Source organism: Bubalus bubalis, chromosome 16, assembly GCF_019923935.1.
Source record: "Bubalus bubalis isolate 160015118507 breed Murrah chromosome 16, NDDB_SH_1, whole genome shotgun sequence".
NCBI lineage: Eukaryota > Metazoa > Chordata > Mammalia > Artiodactyla > Bovidae > Bubalus > Bubalus bubalis.
This window is the reverse complement of record NC_059172.1, coordinates 22811189-22831760: the sequence shown is the minus strand read 5'-3', so window position 1 is coordinate 22831760 and position 20572 is coordinate 22811189. Positions and strand designations below refer to the sequence as shown.

Here is a 20572-nt window from a genome sequence, read left to right as displayed (position 1 = left end):
GTGCTTCTTCCAGTCCAGCGTTTCTCATGATGTACTCTGCATATAAGTTAAATAAGCAGGGTGACAATATACAGCCTTGACGTACTCCTTTTCCTATTTGGAACCAGTCTGTTGTTCCTGGAATGTGAAGGCAAGTGGGCCTTAGAAAGCATCACTACGAACAAAGCTAGTGGAGGTGATGGAATTCCAGTTGAGCTATTTCAAATCCTGAAAGATGATGCTGTGAAAGTGCTACACTCAATATGCCAGCAAATTTGAAAACTCAGCAGTGGCCACAGGACTGGAAAAGGTCAGTTTTCATTCCAATCCCAAAGAAGGGCAATGCCAAAGAATGCTCAAACTACTGCACGATTGCACTCATCTCACATGCTAGTAAAATAATGCTCAAAATTCTCCAAGCCAGGCTTCAGCAATATGTGAACCGTGAACTTCCTGACGTTCAAGCTGGTTTTAGAAAAGGCAGAGGAACCAGAGATCAAATTGCCAACATCTACTGGATCATGGAAAAAGCAAGAGAGTTCCAGGAAAACATCTATTTCTGCTTTATTGACTATGCCAAAGACTTTGACTGTGTGGATCACAATAAACTGTGGAAAATTCTGAAAGAGATGGGAATACTAGACCACCTGACCTGCCTCTTGAGAAATCTGTATGCATGTCAGGAAGCAACAGTTAGAACTGGACATAGACTCCTAGCATGTTAAAGATCTCTGTCCCTAATTATTGCCTACTGGTGGCTCAGATGATAAAGAATCTGCCTGCAGTACGGGATCCCTGGGTTGGGAATATTTCCTGGAGGAGGTCATGGCCATCCTCTCCAATAATCCTGCCTGGAGAATCCACATGGACAGAGAAACCTGGCAGGCTACAGTCCATGGGGTCGCAAAGAGTCGGACACAACTGAGTGGCTAAGCACAGCACATTTTAATCAATAATTTAGACAGTGAAAATAAAAATGAGAGAAATTGTTAATCCCAGGCTGACAGATTAAATATCTGAAAAATCTTATAAGGCTAACCTACTAAATAAAATTCTTATAAGGAGAAATTTAGTAGGTATCAATGTATAAAGTTGTGTTCACATATCTACAAAATCAGCAGTACAAGCACAGGATGAGGAAGTCACTTAGAAGCAAATTGTGAGCAAAAATTGAGGGATTTAGTTGCCTTTAAACTCAATTTAGCTCAACGATATGATTTATGTAAAAGAAATAATTGTAGGTTAAATAATGACCTGAAGAAAAAGAGAAGGTGGGGCTACTCATCATTGACTGACCTGGAAAATCATGTACAATGTGGGGTCACAAGAAGAGGAATACCAAAAAAACTAAAGAGAACAGAGAAGATTAACCAGGATGGTGAGAGGTCAGTGAAATAGTTGGAGAGATTGGAGATACTTAACCTGGAAAAGATTTAAGTCACACATGTTCAAATATTTGAAAGGCAGTCACAGATTGGGAATTAATCTGCATCATTTAACTCCAGAAGACAAAATCAAGACCGATGGTAAAAGTGTAAGAATAGATTTCAGTTAGCTATTCTATTTTTTAAATTAAATTATAGCTGTCAGAAATGGAAAAAAGCAGTGACACGATGGACACTTATTGGAGATGACTTAGAGGAAACCATGGCAAAGCGAGGCTTTGGTGATGACCAAAGAAGCTTCTGATGCTGATACCCAAAGTAAATCAATCAACAGCACTTTGGAAGAAGATATCAATAAATACAGTAATTTTCATTTGTTTTTACATTGTACAATGCATCTAGTAATGCATTTGCATCTCCAAGCTTTTAAAGTTCTGTGAAAAATGGCAAAATACTATTCAGAGTAGTGGAAAATCCTTAAGTGACAGCACTGAGAACTACCAGCAAAAAGTGGTTAACAGTGGAAAATCTGTTGCAAATGCAATTCAAAAAGGAATTTTTTTATTTTAATTCACTCAGCCATTTAAAAAGTATTTTTCATCACTTACTACAACAAAGATCATATTTAGCATTATTATTTTAATATTAAATTTTCAAGGGTCTATTACATGCTCAGTCTTATTGTACATATTACAAGATTTTTAGAGGTTTTTTGTTTTGTTTAAATTGTAAGACAAAATCTCTCTTTAGAGATTTTGTCTTACAATTAATGACAGATATACTATATTAAACATATATTATGACATATGGTATAGACATACGGTATCAAAAAAGTTATGATAAAGAGGTATTAGTAAACAAAATAGAGTGGGATTTAAGTAATACTTTAAAACTTTGCAAACTGACACCTTGATTGAAGCTTTGTAAGAGATCCAGTCAGAAGGCCCAGATAAACCATGCCTGAATTCCTGACCCACAAAAACCATGACAAAATACATGTTTATTGCTTTAACTTGCTAAGTTTTGGGGTAATTTGCATACAGCAATTGATAACTAATATCAATTTTAGTGGTCTTCCCTGGCTCAGATGGTAAAGAATCTGCCTGCCATGTGGTTAAGACCTAAGTTCGATCCCTGAGTTGGAAAGATCCCCTGGAGAAGGGAATGGCAACCCACTCTAGTATTTTTTCCTGGAGAATTCCATGGACAGAGGAGCCTGGTGGGCTACAATCCCACTCTTTGTGAGGTCACAAAGAGTCAGACACAGTGAGCAATTAACACATACCAATTTTGGTTAACGGAGAAGGTGATGGCACCCCACTCCAGTACTCTTGCCTGGAAAATCCCACGGACAGAGGAGCCATGGGGTCGCAAAGAGTTGGACACGTGGGGTCGCAGAGTTGGACACGACTGAGCAACTTCCCTTTCACTTTTCACTCTCATGCATTGGAGAAGGAAATGGTAACCCACTCCAGTGTTCTTGCCTGGAGAATCCCGGGGACGGGGGAGCCTGGTGGGCTGCCGTCTATGGGGTCACACAGAGTTGGACACGACCGAAGTGACTTAGCAACAGCAAATTTTGGTTAACAGATAGTGTTGTATAATCTATGATCAAGCAAAATATTTTTTGCCCTTCCCCAAATAAAAATTATACCTCCCATCTTCTTCATGTCAGGCCTAGTCATATGACTTGAAGTGCCCTTCCCTGTGAAAGGATTGTATATTCCCACACTACTGAATTAAGGAGACAGCATGTGAATTGCAAGTGGCTAGACAGTAAAGAATCCGTCTGCAATGTGGGAGACCTGGGTTTGATCCCTGGGTCTGGAAGACTGCCTGGAGAGGGAATGACCACCGGGAATGACCACCCACACCAGTATTCCTGCCTAGAGAATTCTATGGACAGAGGAGACTGATGGACTACAGAACACAGAACATGACTAACTAACATTGTCACTTTTTTCAACACGTGAAGTGCCTTGATGTAAGCTAGTAGAGGTGCAATCAACCCACAATGACATGTAGAATAAGTGAAAAATACACCTTTCCTTAAACTACCAAGTGTTTTGGAGTCGTTTGTTACTACACAGTCATATAATACATCCTGACTGATACAAATTGCTAAACTTTGAATAAATGGAGAAGAATAGAAAGATTACTGAGTGGGCATAAAATAATACAAGCAAAAGTAAGGAAGCTGGGCATTATATGAGTCGTTGCATGTCTACGACATAGAAGGGACTGATCTAGCTGGGATGGAAGGTGCCTACTGGGAGCTGTGAGATGTGGTGATTTAGTTGGATGGGTAAGGCAAGATCTTAAAATTTGTACTTAAAATTTGTCAGGTACAGAGTGTGCAGACTGTCTAGCTATGTCAAGTTTTGCGGGAAAAATGAAAAAGAGGGATATTTTAGGAAGATCAGTCTTTGGCAACACAGAGGACTGGAACTTCAGCTTCAGCATAAGTCCTCCCAATGAATATACAGGGTTGATTTCCTTTAGGATTGACTGGTTTGATCTCTTTGCAGTCCAAGTGACTTTCAAGTAGCTTCTCCAACACCACAGTTTGAAAGCATCAATTCTTAAGTGCTCAGCCTTCTTTATGGTTCAATTCTCACATCCATACATGACTACTGGAAAGACCTTTGTCAGCAAAGTGGTGTCTCTGCTTTTTAATATGCTCTCTAGATTTGTTGTAGCTTTCCTTCCAAGTAGCAAGTGTCTTAATTTCATGGCTGCAGTCACCATCAGCAGTGATTTTGGAGCCCAAAAATATAAAATCTGTCACTGCTTCCTCTTTTCCCCTTCTATTTGCCATGAAGTGATGGGACCAGATGCCATGATCTTAGTTTTTTTAATAGGCCTTGGCAAACACCATTCTGCTATCTCTTTGAATTTAGCTATTCTAGATATTTCAAATGTAAATGGAATCATGTAATATGGTACTTGTCTTATTTTTTTAAACTTAGCATAATGTTTTAAAGGTTCATCCATGTTATAGAATTATCAACACTTCATTCTTTTCATGGTTGAATAATATTCCATCATGTATTGTGGAATAATATATCACAATGTATTTCTGCATCCATCTTTTCAGATGTTTGGATGTTTTTGGATGTAGATGCTTCATTTCCACCTTTTAGCTGTTATCTATAGTGCTGCTATGAATATGCATGTACAGGTTAATGTTTGATTGTCCGTTTTTAATTCTTTTGGGGTATATACTTAGGAGTAAAGTTGCAGTGTCATATGGTAATTCTATGTTTACCTTTTGAAGGAACCACTAAATCATTTTCCAAAGTGGCTGAAACATTTCATGTTCCCAATGTCCAGAGTTTCCAATTTCTTCATCTTCACAAACTTAGTTTCCATTTTGTCTGTGTGTGATTTTATTTTATAGCCATTACTAGTTTATTTAAAGTGTTACTTCATTGTAGGTTTGATTTGCATTTCCCTTATGACTAAGGATGTTGATGTGCTTGTTGGCTGTTTGTCTATATTCTTTGGGAAAATGTTTATTTAGTTCCTTTCAGTTCAGTTCAATTGCTCATCTTTGCAACCCCATGAACTGCAGCAGGCCAGGCCTCCCTGTCCATCACTAACTCCCAGAGTCCACCCAAATCCATGTCTATTGAGTCAGTGATGCCATCCAACCATCTCATCCTCTGTCATCCCGTTCTCCTCCTGCCCTCAATCTTTCCCAGCATCAGAGTCTTTTCAAATGAGTCAGCTCTTCGCATCAGGTGGCCAAAGTATTGGAGTTTCAGCTTCAACATCAGTCCTACCAATGAACACCCAGGATGATCTCCTTTAGGATGGACTGGCTGGATGTCCTTGCAGTCCAAGGGACTCTCAAGAGTCTTCTCTAATACCACAGTTCAAAAGCATCAGTTCTTCGTCACTCAGCTTTCTTTATAGTCCAACACTCACATCCATACATGACTACTGGAAAAACCATAGCCTTGACTAGACGGACCTTTGTTGACAAAGTAATGTCTCTGCTTTTTAATATGCTATCTAGGTTGGTCATAACTTTCCTTCCAAGGAGTAAGTGTCTTTTAATTTTGTGGCTGCAATCATCATCTGCAGTGATTCTGGAGCCCAGAAAAATAAAGTCAGCCACTGTTTCCCCATATATTTGCCATGAAGTGATGTTGTTTGTCTTTTTGTTGTTGAGTCTGAGTTCTTTATATATTATGGATATTTAACTGGATCAGACACATGGGTCAAAAATATTTTCTCTCAGTCTTGATGGTTGTCTTTTCACTTTCTTAACAGTGTCTTCTGATATACAATTTCTTTTTAAATTTGAAGACATCCAATTTACCTATTTCTTTCTTTTGTTGCCCATACTTTTGGTGTCATGTCAAAGAATACATTGCTAAATCCAAGGCTAGGCAGATTTATTTCTTCATCTTCTTGGAAAAGTCTTATACTTTTAGCTCTTTTAGATCATTGATCCATTTTCAGGATTTTTTTTTTTTTTTTGGTAAATGGTTCTATGTAGGGGTCCAACCTCAGTCTTATATGTGGATATACAGTCTTGCCACCACCATTTGCTGAAGAAACCATTGCATGGTCTTGACATCCTTTAGAAAGTCAACTGGCCATAAATGTATTGACTTAGATCTGCATTCTTAATTCTATTCCATTATGGGTATATACGTCTCTGCTTATGCCAGCACCACACTGTTTTAATTACTGTAGCTTTACTTATGGTATATATTAAAATTGGGAAATATCAGTCTCCCAAATGCAAGAAGTTTATCAAACTCAAGATTAAGGGCACAATTCTCCATAAGAATGTGCTCACTCTGACCAGCTGCCTACAAATTCTAGGGTTTTCATTACCACCTTAGGTTCAATATTTTGAACCTCTTATTTTATGAGAATGTCTCATAAAACTCAGGAAATTGCTGTACTTAGGAGACCAAGTTGGTTAGGAACCCTGAGAAATATATAAGAAGTAATTTTGGAGAGAAAATAACCCAAAAGGATTGAGACTTATGGAGGGGCCTGGACTGGGTGGCTTCATGCTTTGATGATGCTTTAATCAGCAAGAACTATGTGGGGGTTCTGTTTGCTTGCTTGCTTTTCAACCTCGATGGTTTCTGGAAACATACTGGGTCATGTAGCTGAATTTTTGGTTTTATATTTGTGCTCTTACTGAAGGAACTATACATGGAGAATAAGGAGGTTGGCCTAAAATTTTTAATAACCAAGAACTGCATAGAATTTTGAGCTTGATGGGTTATAGCATCTAAATGCAGCTGGGATAATTTCTACCAAACTTAGCCTTCAGAAACTGCTAGCCCAGGGCAGGGGTGGGGGTAACTGCTTTAGTATACTAAGGGGTGCTATCTATGCAGGCCCTGGCACCCCAAGCTGGTCATGCTTGCCTTACTGTACAGGCTGTAGCCACTGACACTGAACCATGCAGAGAATGTCACCTGATGCTGCAGGTAAATCTGAGATTGGGATTAGATCATGTTAGGCATCAGAAGGCAGAACAATACTTGCTGCTTTTCTGTGTTTTGCAACTAAATCTGCAGTCAGGACTTTATTATTTTTTTTTAATTTTATTTTATTTTTAAACTTTACATAATTGTATTAGTTTTCAAGACATGCTAGAACCCAATGAAGGTCTATCATTAAATGGAAACCTGGGTTCGATTCCTGAATCTGGAAGATCCCTTGGAGAAGGAAATGGCTACCCACTCCAGTATTCTTGCCTGAAGAATTCCATGGACAGAGGAGCCTGGCAGTCTACAGTCCATGGGGTTGCAAAGACTCCGATATGACTGAGCAACTAACACTATTACTACTACTACCAGGCCTAGATAGGAAACACTAGGCCCCATGCCTCAAATTCTATTCTCCATTATGTTATTTTGTCATTATTATTTTCAAATATTTATTTATTTGGCTGCACCAGGTCTTCGTTGCATCATTCAAACTCTTAGTTGAGACGTGTGGGATCTAATTCCCCAACCAGGGATTGAACTGGGGCCTCCTGTATTGGGACCACGGAGTCCTACCACCAGAGAAGTCCCTCCATGACATTATTTTAAAATGCATTCTGGGTCAAAAAGGCCCTGTGGATGAGCTAACATTAGATTTTCATGTGGCTTATCCACAAGCTTTTAAAGTAAACTCCACGAATTCAGGTAGACTCTAAGTTTATCACATAAATTTCGACCATGATTCTAATTGTCAGAAACCCAAGCTGTGGCTTCATATATAGAAAAGTGGTAGATTTGTTATAAAAAGAATGCTGTTTCTTCTCTGATTAAAGTAGTGAAACAACTAGAAGAAAGTATTAAAAACCTATGAATCAAATTCGTTAAAGGAATCGAAAAGAAAATAGAGTGGTTTTAAAATATGCTTCAATCTTACAATCAGAAAATAACAGTGTATGCATGAAAATAAATAAGACAGCTTATTTAGCTCAAGGAGGAAAAAAAATTTCCTTAGATTAAGTTAAACATCTGATCTGAGAACACACATTTTACAGATACGAAGACAAAAACTGAATCATGAAGGTGCGAGGGTACAGGAGGTACATTCAAGTATAACTACTCTTAAAGAAGTTATTATTAAAGGAGTATATATTTTAATTATTACAAAATCAGAAGTAGGAAATGGAGCCCCAGTGAAACCCAACAGAGAAATCACAGAGACATCAGAGAGCAAATCTTCTCTAGAGAACAAATCCCCAGCAAAGGCAGAATCCTGAATATTATGAAGAGGGGGTATGTCAGTTACAGATAAATTGATAGTATGAACACCTGGAGAATCTCTTATGAGGACAGAACAGTTATACAAAGAGTACCTATAAAATCTAAACAAATTGGAGAGGAGAATACAAGGAAGATTACATAAAGCACTCCAAAGAAAGTATTTAATGAACTCCAAAAAATTATGTGCCTAAAATTAAGAAAAGGCAAAGGCAAAATGAATTACATTACAGGAGATTCAGGCAGAGTAATAATAGGTGAAGGAGTCCAATCAAGATCTAAATTAGATGTTGAACTGTGGGAAAATACATCCTGGTAGGATTATTTAACTCAGTAAGGTGAAAATGGATAAGACTGGTTTCAACAAAGGATGCTATTGACAAACTTGGAACTTATTGACTTCATATCTCTAACCATGAGAGACCCTGCAAGGAAAAAAAGCTAGAGAAATATGTTAGAAAAACACAAGTATGGGCCAGAAAGCAAAAGGAAAGCAAGAGAAAAGAAAAAAAAAAAAAAAAACTCAACTTCTGCAAACTATGCTGCCCCAATCTGTTACAGAAGGGAATTTTTCTGAAAGGAACGGTAATATAGTAGAGACAGGCCCCAGAGGCAAATCCCAAACACTGAAGCAGATGAGGACAGAAACATAAACTCAAGGCCAGGAGCAGTCAAAGCCTGAGGAAAAGCCACGTCTTCAGGGCAAGTGGCAGTAGTGTCACGGTCGCCACTGGGCACGTAACGCAGCACGGGCCTCAGAAACACAAACAGTTGCTTCAATTCAGAAATCCACTGAAAGTCATTCTCCAGTTGGAACTGATGTGGAGATAAGGGGGAAGCCATGCCCGTCGAAGAAGTTTCTTAGGCTTTGACAGCTCCATAGCCAGAGGTCAGTACAGCAGCCACTGGGACCCAGGATTGAAATGACCGCTCCCAGAGCAAGGTGGGTGCTATGCCACCAGGTAGAGCCTACCCTTTGCTCAGCATGGGGTCCAGAAACACAGGACTCAGAGAGAAAAGAATATTAAGATGTCTGGAATATTCTACAAAGGCAAATAATGGAAGAGTTGTTTTCATAAGTTGAACAAGTATGACGGAGGCCACCACTAATATAAATTTCTAAATGTTCCAAGAATGCAACATTCTCAGTACCCTCTTCCAGAATAAAAATAACAGCAATAATGATGATAATGTTCTACAGCACTTACCAAGTGGCAGGCACGTGTTCTAAGAACTCTAAGTAGACCTCATTTAATTCTTACAACAATCTATTAAAGTAAATATGATAATCCCTATCTTATAGATTAGGAGATTGACTCTCAGAGAAACTGAATAACCTGCTCAAGGTCATACAATAAGTGGCATAACTGAAATCTGAATTCTGGCTCCAAAATCAAAGCACTTAACTGAGAGAGAAGACAGTGTACAATGGTCAATTTCTCAAGAAAAATATTATAAATACATAATGCTTAAATAATGTTTCGGTGGGAAGCTGCTTCCCTTCGAGCTATGTCACACGTCATATACTCCGCTCAACAATAAAAATCGGCTGGCGCTTTGGCAAGTTTTACATGAACAATGGTTTCTCTTCTTTGCCTTCCTTCACTTAGTCTCTGCCATGGTCTTTGGCAACGGTCATGTGGGTGTGGATCATGCCAAACAGGAAACATCGTTTTACTTGGAAAGATCATATGAGAAACTAGGGAAATGGATTCTATTCTGAATGTGCTGGGTGTCGGGCTAATGCGGTCATCTGTTGGTTCTATGGGAAGCAGGGAACATGAGAAAGTTGGTGGAGACCCATCTCAACTTCTGAGGTCCTGAGGGGTGACACCCACGGCAGGAGCCCAGACGGTAGCTGCTGGAGGAACTCCAGCTCAAACCAGGCATCCAGAAGCCATCTGGCTGATACTGGAAAGCATAAAACAGGAAGGACTTCAGTTTCTTTGAATTTTAATTTCAAAAGTTTGAACTTTTATTGGATTTTAGCTCACAAAGGTAAGATTATTTGATTTTGGAATTCACTTCTCTGAAGACTTAACATTTTTGGATTTGAACTTCTTTGGCATTTTATTCTTCAAATTTGATTTCTTTACAAAAATCTGCTAATGGGCAAGAGTAAACCTGCACATTGAGGGCCTGTTATTGGAATTCTGTGGTTGGAATATGTTAGTCCTGTCATTTGATATCACTGCAGAATCTCTGAAGAAGTTTTAAAGAATATATAGCTATTTTGGGCAGCTAACCTGAAGTAGGACATGGAACAGGAAATGAATGTTTAGTGTTTCATAGCATGACTTCGAAGCCAACTTAATTAATGTACTATTCTAACTCATTTCAGAATCTTCTAGGGTACATTTCATACTACCCACCGTGATCTAGAAAGATCCACAAAGTAGTGGGGAGGAGTGGCTTGGTTATTGGAATAGTAGCATCAGAAAGGTCCTAAGAGACTATGGCCTTTCTTAAGAGGAAGAATGACTCCCTTCATTCACCACGGTGCAATAATTAAGTTGAGAGAAGGTAATAAGTTAAGAGAACAAAAGGTTGGGGAATGTTAAGGGGAATAAGAGTGTTATTAAACAACTTCATCAAAATCTAATACTATCTACATGTGTTCTGCCACTACCAAGCACTTCTATGACCCAGGTAGCTCATATATGATTGGTAAATAGGGTAATGACGTCAGCAAGATAAAGTTTGGTAGGTGAATACATGCTTTTTTCCTAGGCAATGGAGACCAACAGAGTAGGAGTAGAACTCTGTCCTTTAGCAGGGAAGATAAAAGACATCAGCTCGGCTGTTGCACTGGTACTCCCTTCCCAGAAAGGCGCACCCTCTGCCTTGCAAGACTCTCTGTGGGAGTTTTGCTTCCTCCTGTGGCTTCTTTAAAGAAATCCCACTGACTTAGGCCCCCAGTTGACTTTCTCTGCACTGCCTCACATTCTACTGTTTCTGTGCAGCTTTACTATCTTCTGCAGAACTCTGAGATGAATACCCAGACTGTTCATATTATCTCCTAAGTTAATAATTCTTATTTTACATAGTGTTCCAGTTTTAAAAGTATATAGACTTTGAATGGTCTTCCTCAAACCTATTTTTCTCACAGCCCTGTTATTTTTGAGGGTGTAATTTTGCAGAATGCATTTCTCATACTTATTTCATGCTCTAGTAGAAACGCTGTACTAGTAATGTTGACCATATATAGGAATACAGCATCTTTACACAGTGAGTAGTTCTCTTCCACTCTCAAAAGAATAGATCAACATAGGAAACACAACTTAAGAACTTTTCCACATAGAACAAAGTAAATTTCTTTGCTAAAATCTTCTATGGTTTAGAAATTTGACCATTTGCAAATCCTATGGGATTTTGAAGGTTTTATCAGATTTCGAAAAGTAAAAAAAAAAAAAAAATGGATTAATGTCATGTCAAATGTGCGAATTTCTCATAGCATAGGAGGAACACCTGAAAGTATATTTAATGCCAAAAAAGAAGCAACAGTTAGGAGAAATTTTTTTTGTTTTGTACATCTGTTACTTTTCGCTCTTGATACCCATTACACTCCTAATTTGTGCTTAAAATAAAATATAATTTCTATGATATTAATATTAAACATCATTAAGTGACTTTTTCTGATCTGATACTGAGCAAGCAATCAAAAGAAAGTCCTACATAAAATCAGAATGTTGGCATTTATTTAAAGTAAAAGAGAGCTTTATATAACACTTGACCTTTCCAAAGTTAAAAGTTCAGAAAACTATCAGACATAAAAGTTTTTAGGGACCTCAATCACTTGATGCACAAAATCATACTAACAAACAAAGAAAAAAGAAATGCAAAAACCTAATGTTAAGTGACTAGGGTGCTGCAGACTGGAAGTTCCTCCAACAGGATTAGCTTCTTTAAGTATTTTAAGTCCAGTGAACTTGTTATGCTTCCACATGTTAGTAGTTGCATAGGCTAATTTCAGCTGGCATAAGCTTTTATAAGTATGCAAAACCACGGGGCAAGGCATGCATTAAAATGTGATAATAACACACTTCTGGGACACATGAAGCATGAGGCACGAATCTGAACGCCCCTGGCAGCCATGAAGTCTCACTCCTTGGAGTCAGAACTTTTCTGTTTTGATAAGTAATTCTGTTATACCACATTTGGGATGGGGAAAAAAAATCAACTATCTAAATTTAAACTTTTATCTTAACCAGGGTTTCTTAGAGTTTCAACTCTAGCAATTCACTCAAATACAATTTTTTAATTCCAGGTGAGCTGGAAATTACTCAAAGCAAGATAGGATCTTAAGAAAAAGTGTTCTTTATTTTCTTAATGAAAATTTAAGAGCAGTTATGTAGTATTGTTTATCCTAGAAAATTTAACCAATGTGATGAGGTAGGGGCCAAAAATGTAAGAAGGAAGAGATCAACTTTAATAATGTTACTCTCCCAATTCCCCTGGAAAAAAAACATAAGGAGGAATTTCTTGTGTTACTTATGTCTTAGAGGTAAATAGCTAATGCTTTTAGATAGTAATGGGTACGTGTCTACAAGTGCCTTGAAATCCTCAGAAGAAAACTCCTAATAAAATGAAAAATAATGCTTATACCTAACATGAATGTTAAAAAAAACCAAGAAACATAGATTTAATTTCTAATACACACACATATATAAATATATGATACTTAGCAAAAAAATTTAAGAGTTATAAATAATAAGTATCAAACTATCACAGTGATCACTCAATAGGATTCATTAAGGATGATAAAGCTAGGAAAGTTTGCTTTTATACAATAAAAGCAAGGATAATGGAAACAAATGGGAGTATCCAGTGTAGCTATATCCTAAAATCACATCTTTGTGGATCTAGCCTTGCAGTTAAGTATGCCACTTAGGATTTTGGCCGTCTTCAGATATGTGAACTCAAGGTTTAAATGAAGTGATAGAACTGTAAAGTAGCATATTGAATAGTGTAACTGTGGCACTATTAAAGGAATATCAACTACTACTAAAGAAATAAAAAGTAAAATTTTTAAACAGTAAAAGTAAAAAAGTAAAGTAATATTTGTTGCTGCTGCTGCTGCTAAGTCTCTTCAGTCGCGTCCGACTCTGTTACTGACGGTAATTTAATGATAGTACAAATTTGGAATCAAGTATTTTTGCTTTCAAAGAATGGCAAATCAGCGCCTTTAAAAATATAGAGGAAGATCTCTGGGAGAATGGCATTGAAACATGTAAAATATCATGTATGAAATGAGATGCCAGTCCAGGTTCGATGCACGATACTGGATGCTTGGGGCTGGTGCACTGGGACGACCCAGAGGGATGGAATGGGGAGGGAGGAGGGAGGAGGGTTCAGGATGGGGAACACATGTATACCTGTGGCGGATTCATTTTGATATTTGGCAAATCTAATACAGTTATGTAAAGTTTAAAAATAAATAAAATTAAAAAAAAATATAGAGGAAGATCTCTTATTTTGACAAACACAAACAATAAAATTGTTTTACAGCATTTCATGACTTTTGAAAAACCTCTAGAAGTTAGCCAAAACATTAAAAAAAAAATCTCTGAGCATACAGTAGCACAATTCATCTTTCTCTTTTGAAAGCTATATATCATAGAAGTTGCTAAATATGAAAGTATATCAATTACTTTGGTCTATTAAGTATGGCTTGCTAAGGTTAAAATACTCATTTTTTTTTTTTAAATCTAAGCTTGTGCTCTGCTTAGATGAATGTTCATGACCCCTGTAAATTCATATGTTGAAATCTAATCCCCAATGTGATTGTATTTGAAAAGGATTAGGTCAAGGAGGGGGAGCCCTCATGAATGAATTAATGTCCTTATACAAAGCACCTCAGAAAGCATCCTTGTCCCTTCTACTATCTAAGGACACAGTTAGAAGACAGCTGTCTATGAATCAGAAAAGGCCCCTTAACAGATACAGAATCTACCAATGTCTTGATCTTGGGCTTACTAATCTCCATCCCTGTAAGAAATAGATGTTTGTTTATTTAAACCACTTAGTCTATGGTATTTTAAACAGTACCCAAATGGACTAAAACATGCTGAAATAGAAGCTTCTCTAAACTTTAATAATCTTTCATGATTTCCCTTTCTATAAGAATGACATATTTATTCATGTTATCATTAAGCTGGGTTTTATGTCTGTTTTCCTTTTAAAAGTACACAGTAAAAACAAAATTATGTAAATGTCTTTTGAGATAGTATCACATAGTTTACAAACTCTTTGCCACTTACCTTTTGAAATCTCTTTGATTTTTCTGCCATATAAATCATAAAGATATCTGGCTGGTGCATTTAGGTTCATTCTCATTGTGCAAATATCTAAAACCTACACAGAAAAAAAAAAACCTTAAAAATAATTTATCACAGTTAGCTCTAACGAAATTGAAAACACATTTAAAGTTCTTTCTCTACTATATGGCTATTTAAAATTATAAAATAAAATTAGGTGATTTATCAAATGTTTCTAATATATGAAATAGAAAAAGACAGTTAAAATTGCTAATTCCAACTGTACTTTAAGCACACAAATATTAATAAAAAAGAGAAAGATGTAAGAAATATTAAAAATAATCACATATTATTTCATAAATGGAAAAACTCTGGGAGACTTCTATATTTTTCCTGCTCTTTTCTATTAACATATTTTTCATTTATTTTACAATGGGAGGATATTATATTTTAGATTAGGTTTTAAGGTACTTTCTTTAGCTTTTAAATTCTTTCCAAGTGTCCTAAAATAAATTATAGGTTAAAGTGTCTGCCTGAAATGTGAGAGACCCGGGTTGAAGAAGGAATGGCAACCCACTCCAGTATTCTTGCTGGAGAACCCCCTGGACGGAGGAGCCTGGTAGGCTACAGTCCACGGGGTTGCAAAGAGTCGGACAAGACTGAGCGACTTCACTTTCACTTTCAAAATAAATTATAAATATTATCTGATCACAGTTCACTTTGATAACTTACACTGTTTGGGTACTAAAAATGGAATTAATAAACTACATTTCAAGGTTTTCTATGAATCTGAGTTTGAAGAACTTCACTTTTTTAAAAAAATTTATTGGAGGATAGTTGTTTTACAATGTTCTTAGTTTCTGTTGCACAGCAAAGTGAATCAGCTGTATGTATACATGTATCTCCTCTTTTTGGGATTTCCTTCCTATTTAGGTCACCACAGAGCAGAGTTCCCTATGCTATACAGTAACATTCTCATTAGTTATGAAGAACTTCACTTTTGATGGTTTCTAATATGCTAAAGTCCTTCTCTCTTTAATTTCTCAATGTGTTCTTGATATAGAAATAGCCCTTATAAAGGTGTAACAATCACCTTTCCAACACCAGGGAAGACTTAAACATGCATCAGTTGGAAAGAAAGCTCTACTCACAAGACAAGAAAAATTAAATTAACAGAGGGGAGTTGAGAGGTCTCAGGAACCTGAGGGCAGGCATTATGAGGCTTCAGGAAGTGACTCCCCAAACATGAAACTTACCACAATCATTTAAAAGTCCATAACACATTCCAAATCCAAACTAAATGTACTTATCTCTTCCAACCTTACTATTCATAGCTATCATATATTGCTTTACATTACCAAGAACTGTTGAAGGACAATGTTCACTGTATGATTATATACCTTAAAAATTTTTCTAGTTACTGATAACACTCTGCCTCCATTTCTGCCCACTTTTAACCTTATTTTAAAACTAGAGCTTGTAATACTAATCCAAGCCCAATCAACTCTCTTTGTGACAACAGACATATTGAAACAGCTTAACATATTCAGTTCAGTCTCTCAGTCGTGTCTGACTCTTTGTGACCCCATGAACTGCAGCAGGCCAGGCCTCCATGGCCATCATCAACTCATGGAGTTTACCCAAACTCAAGTCCATTGAGTCAGTGATGCCATTCAACCATCTCATCCTCTGTCGGCCACTTCTCCTCTTGCCCTCAATCCTTCCCAGCATCGGGGTCTTTTCAAATGAGTCAGTTCTTCATATCAGGTGGCCAAAATATTGGAGTTTCAGCTTCAACATCAGTCCTTCCAATAAACACCCAGGACTGATCTCCTTTAGGATGGACTGGTTGGATCTCCTTGCAGTCCAAGGGACTCTTAAGAGTCTTCTCCAACACCACAGTTCACAAGCATCAATTATTTGATGCTCAGCTTTCTTTATAGTCCAACTCTCACATCCATACATGACCACTGGAAAAACCATAGCCTTGACTAGACAGACCTTTGTTGGCAAAGTAGTGTCTCTGCTTTTTAATATGCTGTCTAGGTTGGTCATAACTTTCCTTCCAAGGAGTAACCATCTTTTAATTTCATGGTGGCTACAATCACCATCTGCAGTGATTTTGGAGCCCCAAAAAATAAAGTCTGACACTGTTTCCACTATTTCCCCATCTATTTCCCATGAAATGATGGGACCGGATACCTTGATCTTAGTTTTCTGAATGTTGAGCTTTAAGCCAACTTTTTCACTCTCCTCTTTCACCTTCATCAAGAGGCTCTTTAGTTCTTTACTTTCTGCCATAAGGGTGGTGTCATCTGCATATCTGAGGTTATTGATATTTCTCCTGGCAACCTTGATTCCAGCTTGTGCTTCTTCCACCCCAGCGTTTCTCATGATGTACTCTGCATATAAGCTAAATAAGCAGGGTGACAATATACAGCCTTGACGTACTCCTTTTCCTATTTGGAACCAGTCTGTTGTTCCATGTCCAGTTCTAACTGTTGCTTCCTGACCTGCATACAGGTTTCTCAAGAGGCAGGTCAGGTGCTCTGGTATTCCCATCTCTTTCAGAATTTTCCACAGTTTGTTGTGATCCACACAGTCAAAGGCTTTGGCATAGTCAATAAAGCAGAAATAGATGTTTTTCAGGAACTCTCTTGCTTTTTTGATGATCCAGCGGATGTCGGCAATTTGATCTCTGGTTCCTCTGCCTTTTCTAAAACCAGGTTAACGTGTATATAGAGGCAAAACTGTACTTCTCTTTCAGTCTGGAGAACAACTTTCAAACACCATGACTGATTTGGCTTATCATCCGAGTTGCTGTATCTAGTAATGTGTTGCACTTAAAAGGCAAATAATATTTAACCAATGAATTTAATTTGACAAACTAACCTTAACTGGATATATCAGAAATTCTCAGCCTTTATCTTGGCCTTAAACATGACCAATAATGTTGCCCCATGCCACGTACTCCCAAGGGCATTTACATGATTCTGTGTGTTTCTTATACCCTAGCTGCAATCCAGAGCTTCAGGCAGTTTTTCAAAAACTATATATTGCTGCTGTCTCTCTCAAAACCAAGAAGAACGTTCATAATTAAAGATACAGGGATAGGAATAATCTTGAACCTTCTAATTTATGAGGGAAACAGTCACAACATCAGTGCTTTAGCTAGTTAGATAACAAGGTACTTGCAATGTACTTCATAAGTGACTGTAAGCACTGTCATGTAGAGCAAATCCATCAACCTCAGTGTCGCCACTTGCAGTGTGTCAGTGCAGGAGAACCAAGGCCGTGTGTCCTCATCAGTCAAACGCAAGGCTCCCTAACTTAGAACGGCCCCTACCTCTCTCTAGTCCACTTGCCCATACCTGGGACTGGTCCTTGCTACCCAAACAAATAAGGTAACAAGTGTGGCAATTCCAAACCTCACTCTTCCTGCCTTCCTTCCTAATCTCTTGGGTCAATTTCTTTAGTGACTACTACACACAAGTTAACCTAGGACTCCCATCGAATGGACTGAAACCTTTTTTAAAGATGCTCAGAAAGCAATATTCAAAAATGCAAGAGAGAAAGCATCAGAAAAGAAACGGCAGTTTCTTCTGGGACTTGAGACAGAAAGGAGTGGAACATATAAACACTGGCATGGGATCGATCTATTTTTAGCAACTAACACAGTCTGACTAGAAAAATTCTTCTTTTCATCACTTTCTCCCATATGACTCTGTGCCCAAATATTATCCTTTTGCAATTACCACCACTGCCTGCCTCATTGACAAAAATACTCAAAGGAGTAATTCAGAATGCATTCTTCCATAGCCAGTCACCTTGAAAATTACCAAGAACCTATGTAAAAGTGACTCAGTCGTGTCTGACTCTTTGCAACCCCATGGAGCCACCAGGCTCCTCTGTCCATGGAATTCTCCAGGCAAGAACATTGGAGTGGGTTGCCATTCCCTTCTCCAGGGAATCTTCTTGATCCAGGGATCTCCTGACTGAGATGGATTCTTTACCATCTGAGCCACCAGGGAAGCTCCTATAGCTGGTCCCATAAACCCTAAAATGATGCAACCCCGTCCTTAGGATACTCATGTTCTTTCTTCATCTTTCCATTTGTTACGTTTAGTTCTCAATTTCTTAAGATTTCAAATCTATTATTTAAAAGTGCAATGAAGCCGTTTATACAAACCATATTCCCCAGTTACTAGTGAAGCTTCAAATATCTAAATATCCTCTAAAGTTTTATCATAATTTACCAATTAAGCTAAGCAAAATATGAACTATTTAAAGATAATCCCCTTTACTTCAACTAAAATATTGATGATTTTAAAATATTGCTGCCTTTGAGTTTTTAAAAAATTAGCCAAGTAAAATTACATGGCTTTTTAACTCAGAGATTCTTCTCCTTTCATTGCTAAAACATCAGTAATAATGTTTGTGCAAGCCAAGTTTTAAGAGTTAAATGAGTTTTTAAATTGGCATTCAAAAATCAGATATATTAGAAATTAATAATGCATCAGCAAAACTGCCACTCTCCTACTTTCAAGATGAAAGATCTTTGCAGTGTTTAAGCATTGCCAACCTTCAGTAATCATTTCCTCATAGCAAATTAAAAGTGGTATAAATTAGTATCAATATAAATTTCTGTCAAAAGTCCTAAAAGGAAGCCCCTATTTGTAAGGTCATTCTTGTAATTTAAAATATTTAACAGTGTTAGCTTGCTGTAATCTTAAGGTTAATTAAAATACCATTTCCACTAATCTGTAGCTGTTAAGCTTGTTAAAATATTACTTTTTTGATAATTTCTTATAGCTTAGGCTATAGAGAACTCTTCTGATACTAAAATCTAAAAACCACTACACTGTAAAACTAGACTCCTCTTGACAAGAACATGGGAAGAGATTTTCCACAAACTGTTTTTAGTTGAGTCCATCTGCTTATAGTTTGGGGAGTCACCTCCATGTCCAGGCATATCTGGTGCAGTCTGCAGCTGTTGGAATGGCCACCATAGAGGTGGTATGGTTTCATAGTCTAAAGTCTCTGAGTTTGGTTTAGTACTACCCAAAAGTGAGACAGTGTGCTTAGCTCAACATAACCCTGGGCCACGTGAGCTGAGTCTACACTCCATCAGATCCAACACTATTGACTTCCTCAAAGATGAAGAATCTTAATAGCTTTTTATGAGTCACTGCCCAGAAATGTAACCCAGATTCAGCCCTCTACACACACCTCCTTCAAAAGATCCTCCAGAGCAGGGGTCAGCACCCTACACACACCATGGGCCGATTCTGGCCACAATCTGTTTCTGTATGGCTTGTAGGCTGAGAAGACTCTGCATGCTTTTAATTGTTAAAAAATAATCAAAAGAAAGATAACATTTTGTCACACTTTAATTATATATCATAGTATATGAAATTCATATTTCAGTGCCCATAAATAAAGTTTTCCTGGAAAACAGCCATGGTGTTCATTTATAGATTTTCTATGGCTGGTTGCACACTAAGCGTCAGAGCTGAGTGGTTGTAACAAAGACTTTATGGTATAGAAAATGAAGAATATTTGCTGTCAGACCCTTTACAGAAAAAGTATTCCTACTCTCAGTCTACAGCATTATCATTCACTTAAGGTTCTATCTATTCTTCTTCATATAGTATCCTCAACTCCTTCATCCATTTCTAAGACCTTTGCTTTGCGGACTCTGAAAACTCTCCCCATGATCAACAAAAATGATTAGACCATCAACCTCCTTTAAAAGAAAACAAGCTTTCCTCTGAGTTCTCTCAGTTTCTCAGAGTCCTCTCAAATGCTGGGATTTTAGTCCCTCACTTCACACAATCTCAAATTTGTGAAGTGGTGTTACTTACAATGTTATTTCTTGGTTAATTTCTCCCCAACCTTCTTACTGAACAAACAAAACAAACAAATCACATAGATTTACAATGACTACCACATTGACAAATCCAAAGGACATTTTCTTCATGCTCATTTATTTCAATCTTTGAATAGCATTTGAGCTAACTTCCTCTTTCTTTAAATCCCTTTATTCCCTGAATTCTGAAATATGATAATCCACTAATTCTTTTCCTGCCTTTTTTTCTCATTATAGGCTCATCCTCCTCTACTCATTAATTGGAATTCTTGAAGGTAGTCCTAGCCTTCTTCCTGCTTCACACTAAATTCTCTCTTATGGCAATCTAATCAATGCTCCAATGTT

At 37.5% G+C, this 20572-nt stretch overlaps 1 protein-coding gene across 1 annotated transcript in view; it reads right to left on the bottom strand.

The window, feature by feature from the left end:
- The window catches only part of DCDC1 (doublecortin domain containing 1), a 469967-nt gene that overhangs the window by 378483 nt on the left and 70912 nt on the right, over positions 1-20572 (bottom strand). The window contains exon 7 of the mRNA XM_006060826.3: positions 14362-14455. Coding sequence (XP_006060888.3) covers positions 14362-14455 — 94 coding nt within the window. The remainder of the gene's footprint in view (positions 1-14361; positions 14456-20572) is intronic.